The 6104-nt window shown below is 33.4% G+C and overlaps 1 protein-coding gene across 1 annotated transcript; it reads right to left on the reverse strand.

Annotated features, from left to right (window-relative positions):
* Positions 1–3565: 3565 nt before the first annotated feature.
* Positions 3566–5203, reverse strand: LOC112027202 (stemmadenine O-acetyltransferase). The gene has a single exon (XM_024059875.2). It carries the CDS (start codon positions 5101–5103, stop codon positions 3748–3750), a length of 1356 nt encoding a protein of 451 aa, XP_023915643.1. The 5' UTR covers positions 5104–5203; the 3' UTR covers positions 3566–3747.
* Between the last annotated feature and the right edge of the window lie 901 nt (positions 5204–6104).

Consider the following 6104-nt stretch of genomic DNA (forward strand, 5'->3'; position numbering starts at 1 on the left):
TTGAGCAGGTGTGGGCATGTGTTTTGTGGGGCGTCTTTCAGGCTTACTTTCATCAGGATGCAGAAAACATTCAGCCAAGAGCACATTGCATCAAACTCCTTGCTAAACACAGCAAGGTTTGGCAAACTACTCTCCATAGCCATATGTTTCTTACAACTTGGCATTTTCATAATTCTACCTACAAAGTTTTGCTAGTAAACAACATTAAAAGTTGAAGAAACCTGAGACTGCAGAGGGTTCCCATTTGCCACACCAAAGTGGCTTTGTGATGCATCATCTTGTGAGGGGTCATTGAAGCCAACCTGAGTAAATAGGCCTGGAGAACCATGCGTCATGTAGTATTGAAACAGCAGAAATCAGAGTATAAGGTCAAAAAAGAAAAGGAAATAATGATAATAGAAAGCATAAACACATTCAGAGTGGTAATGAGCTCAAACCTGGGAAATAAAATCATTCCCTATTCCAAAGCGAGAATATCCAGCTTGAGAGTTCTGGTTTAGAAAGTTCCCAGGAAACCCACCTCGTGCTCCGAGTAACATAATCGACAGCATATCCACTTTGAGAAGCCTGCAGACCAGGCCAGTAACACATCAACATAATAAACAGAAAGGTGAAATCATTTAATATTAAGCCACCCAACAAATAAATTTCATTAGTCTTCAAAAACAATAAATTAAAAAGACAAACCCCTAATACACCTTGTAATCCCTAAAAGCATCACACCCAAACAATAAATAGCACAACATTATACATCCCATAGTTTCCAATACGTAATCAAGATCAAATACATCCAAACACTCCGCAATATGCAATATATATGACCAAGTATATAAGAATACTAGGATTTCCCTGACATGTACCTGAGAGGAAAATTCAGCAACATTATAAGGAACATGTGATCCCTGGCTTTTGGAGTCATCACCCAAGAATTCTTGATAATAGTTGAAAGACATTGAAATAAATGAAAATCAAGAATAGAACATATATACAATTGCATATGCAAAGTAAAATAAATACCTGAGACATGCCCGCCATGGAAAATCCATCTCGAAATGTTTGGCTAGGCCCTTGAACTGGCATCTGACACATAAAAAAATGATACTCAGGACATGACGACACTAATACGGGATAGAATACAAGCCACTCTGCTGGATTTAAAGTGTCATTCCAGGAAAATACAAATAATGTAAATATACAATATGTTAGAAATAACATACCCCTACCACGACCGCTTCTTCTATCAGCATTTGGAAATGAGGCAACAGAACCAAAAGTATCATTAGCACAACACCAGGTCCACCACCAAAGAAAAGCCTCCTATCGTTGTAGATCTATTTCAAGATAACAATATTAATATCAGCTCCTATCCACATAAGTGCTTCATAATTGATAACCAAACCCAACCATTAACCCCCATCCCCCCCCCCCCCCCCTCTCTCTCTCTCAAAAAAAGAAAAAAAGAAAAGAGAGAGGAAGGAAAGCCCATTTATGGTAAGTAAACCTTATGGGAAAGAGAAATCTGAACAAAGTCCACAATTCTAGTTGATTGGAAAGCTCCATTTCCTCTATTTCTATTATGGCTTACAGGCTTATAGCGAATGGGAAAGAGAAATCTGAGCCCAAGTTCTTTTTACGAGGAGGAAGGGTAATGCAATCAAACCACAAAGCTCTTGCAAATACTCCTTTTTTTGGACATAAAACAATATTTGTTGGATTTATTTTATAACAAACTTATAAAATATTTCCTAAATCAATATCAATACGGAATCCATTAACTTTTTTTTACTTATAATACAACATAAATGCCCAATTTTATTATTTTTATGAAAGAGATTCCTACTTATTAGATAACCAAAAAAAAAAAAAAAAAAAAATTCAAGAGTTGTATAAATTGACATCAATTTTTATTTTTTATTTTTGTTGTTGTTGTTGTTGAGAAAATTGACATCAACTTTAGTTGTGATGATTTCCCTCAAAAAAAAAAAAAAAAAAAAAAAGGAAAAAAAAAGAAAAAAGAAAAAAGAAAAAAAAAAAAGATTTCCCTTAAAAAAAAAACTTTAGTTATGATGTTGTGAATCTATACATGTCCAACACCTTTAATTATAATGTTTTAAATCTACACATCTATTTTGTCAGAGTTTTGTAACTCAACTGATTTTCTAATATTTATAATTGAGATGTTTATGGTTCAAATCCTCTCACTACAATTATTGATTTTTTTTTTTTTTTTTGTTTGAGAATCTACAATTATTGAATTATTAAAATAAATAAATAAATAAATATGTATAAACACACACGTACATCTGTTCCTTTGATGTTTGAATCTACACATTGAGGCATTGTACGTGGTTCTCAACCCTGCCCTTCTTCTTTTACCATGAAACTAGGTACAACTACCCATTTTCATTTTTTTTTTTTTTCTACTAGCCTACCCACTTTCATTCAGGTTTTCTTTCTGAGTTAATGCTTGATTTTTCAATGCACTGTTTCTTAGGACTGTAAAATGTAAATGAGCTGAATTGAGTAGAACATTAAAAATTGTTATTTTTATTTTATTTCGGACACAATCCAAGCTTGAGTTCACCAACAAACTTGATTATATGTTCAAGCTTGTACTATTCAACATATATTGAAAACATATTATTTGAGTTTAGATAAAATAATTTTTATTTATGAATTAATAAGTAGATTCACCAACCTTGTATTGCTAAAAAGATATATAACTTTTACTAAGAAATGGAATTTTTACATTATTAATAAACTATAAATAATAATTTAACATCTTAGGAGCTTGTTTACAAACTTACACGATCAAATCAAATCAAATCTATATATGTATATTTTTATGCATGTAAATATATAAACATATAACATTATACATACTTGAAAATGAGTCTTATACTTATGAGATTATTCAAAAACACATTATTATGTTTAAACTTGACGAAATTAACAATTAGACCTAAATTAATATGATTTCAAGCTCTCATTTGTTAAATAAATTAATATAAACAAATTTTTTCCTCAGTTGCGATATAGTTATTCATAATTAAATTGGTTCATTTACAACTCTATCTCTCACAAGCAATTCTCATGTGTCGGTGCCCTTTATTTTAGCTTATTAACTTTCTTCTTGTGTTGATGCAATTACCAAATAATAATATTTTGTGTAGATTTCACTACTACTAATGCTAAAAATCATATTTTGTGTAGATTTCACTACTACCGATGCTAACATATTTTAATTCTTTGAGCACAATATGGTGTCGGTCCAACCTTATAACATTGAAACATTCAAAAAGATTGATGCCAAAATACATATGTATGAAAATTATAAAGCTTTTATGCACTTATATAAATTTTTATTACAACTTAATAACTTCATTACATTTGATTCAGAAAATGAATAAAAAAGAAAAATTAATATTGTGAGAATTGCTTAAAGTTACCTTTCTAGTAGAATGCCTTACAAGTACTCCTATAATTTTAGGGCTAACTATTATTTCACATTCAACAATGTACACACCTTTTCACACATTTTACGTATAAAGTGAAAACGTGTTGATATTGACAAAGGTAAAGTCATTAATTTCTATCAAAACTAGGACACTAATAGACCAATTTATTACTGGTTTATTGTCTTACACAGTCATAAGTACCAGCGACCAATTTTATTTTACTTCACTTTGGCATCAAATAGAAACATATCCATTCTCTTAAAAAAACCACAAAACATATCCAAAGATTTTAAAGAGAGATTGAAATGCTTGGATTTAGGGAAGCAAATGCAAGAAATTCAGGATCATTCTCCAATATAGCGATTTCTTTCTCATCCATGGTCACCCATGCCTCAATCCCAATACCCCATGGGGTTTCACTGAATATTATTAAATTTCTAAATGCAGGGCCAACTTTCCCCATGATACCAACCCAAAATGGCTTCCCCCAACCAAAATCAATATCGTTAAAAAACCTAAGCCAGCATGTAAACGCACAAACGTCTGGTTTTGGTTCTGCAGAGAACATATCTTCTAATTGGTCAAAGTAATGGGAGAAAGCCAAAAAACCTTCGTCTCCTTGCAAACTTTCCGCACTATCGCTATCAAACCCTGCGATGGATTCGTTTACGAGGTCCACCAATTCATGCAACTCTTTCTCTTCCATAGCCAAATCAGCTGCTGCGGGAGCCCACCAAAATATATTTCCAATAGAAGCATCGGACAAGTGCGCCTTCATTCGTGGCCTCAAGTTCACTGCTTGGACTAGTATGGTCATGGATGCCTTTTCCAAACCTGCTGATTTGGCTTTGGAAGCTGCCATGCAATGTTTCCAAATGAAACATGTCAGTGCTTCAATGCGTGTTGGTTTAGGAACTAGTTCACTTTTCGCTTTGGCCCTTAGGGTGGTTATCGCTTTGTCATGGAACACAAACCTTCTTGTAACATGCTCACCTTCTTTGAACCACAAGTTATCCATTGTAGCTATATACTTTTGTGGAAGTGAATCTCTCGGTGGAAACATGATTGACCCCTCAGAGAAATTTGGATTTATAACTTTTTCTGGAGACCCACTAAAGGTGGCAGCCCAAGAATGAAGAAAAGAACTCGCCGTTGCTGCATCCCCAATCTTATGTGAGCAGCTCAATCCGATTGCTATTCCACCACAATCAAAGAGGTTCAGTTGGATAGCCATTTGACCTATAGTAGTATCTGATTCCTTGCAGAAGGCACGATACGGAACGAATAGACTAAGTAAGTCTGTTTCTTGGTGCTTAAGGAACTCAGACATGGAACAATTAGCACGAGCTTCCAGAAAGGGAACACCTGTGTTGAAATCATGGATAAAAAGATTGTCTTTTATGCTCCCGGAAAATGGATAATAGATATTGAGGGTATCTGAAAGGGAATTTTTAAGTTGACTGATAATTTGGGACATGTTGAGATTGAGATCAGTACTCATAGGGTAGAAGAAGACTGTGGGAACGTAAGTTGCGGGAGTGACCTGATCTAAGAGGGAGAGTTTGTAGGGTTTCAGATGGTGCAATGTTGGTAAAGATGGTTTGATGGTTTCTTTTGAAATGATAGTGACCTCAACCTTCATCATTTTGCCACACTAGTTACTTTTGCCTCAGTAATCTCTCTCTTTCTCTCCTTTGGCTAAAGACCTTGCCTCAGTTTTCAGTGGTACTAGCTGTGTTGCTCAAAAGTTTCCTTTTATAAGCATCCTGACATTTACAGAGAAACGTAACTATTCAGCAAGGGGTTGTTCAAGGAAATTTATTAAGTGATGTTAGATAGTAGTTGAAGCAATCAATATTCCAACCAGAATCTCATAAATGGGGAAGGATGTTTTGAATTTTTACAATAGGGCTGCTGAATAGTGAATTCCCAAAATAATTTGCCATCTTCAAATGGTTCTTTTTTATTTATTTATTCTTATAGAATAAATTGGTTTTTAGATGTGCTAGAAATCTCTCATTAATGGGTGTTTAATTTTAAATGGGACACTAACGACGTGGTACGGTGCTTATTTTTATATGTTCTCATCCTTTAAAAACAATATTTTCAAGCCATTTATGCCAAATAACTATTGATAAAGTATATTATTTAATGTCCCTCAAAAAAAAGTATATTATTTAATGAGTACAAAATAAATTATTTCTTGCATGTAATGTAGTACAGATATAAGAGTAAATTCATATAAATTACATTTTTTATCTTTTAAGTTTTCTCCTTAACAAAATAATAGAATTTTCCATTCCTCTCAGTTTTCCACCATTCAAACCAAACACACACAATGGAAGATTAAATCTTTTTTAATCCTCCTACATTTTCATCCCCTCACAAATTTTCTATTCTCCAACTTTTTCACTTCTCCAACCAAATGGACCGTCTCTAAGATCACAAAATGGTAGGCAAATTTGAGGGTGTAGTGATTTTGGGACACCAATTTGGACAAAAGCAAGAGACATATATACACAAACGTACATACATACCCGTGTGTATAATAAAAAATACAAATCTTAGCTTTCTACTGTTACAGTAAGTTATGTGTCATATAAGTCATAGATATACCTTACAGAACCATATGGTTTGACACATATA

This window comes from Quercus suber, unplaced genomic scaffold (genome assembly GCF_002906115.3).
Source record: "Quercus suber isolate HL8 unplaced genomic scaffold, Cork oak 2.0 scaffold_599, whole genome shotgun sequence".
Lineage (NCBI taxonomy): Eukaryota > Viridiplantae > Streptophyta > Magnoliopsida > Fagales > Fagaceae > Quercus > Quercus suber.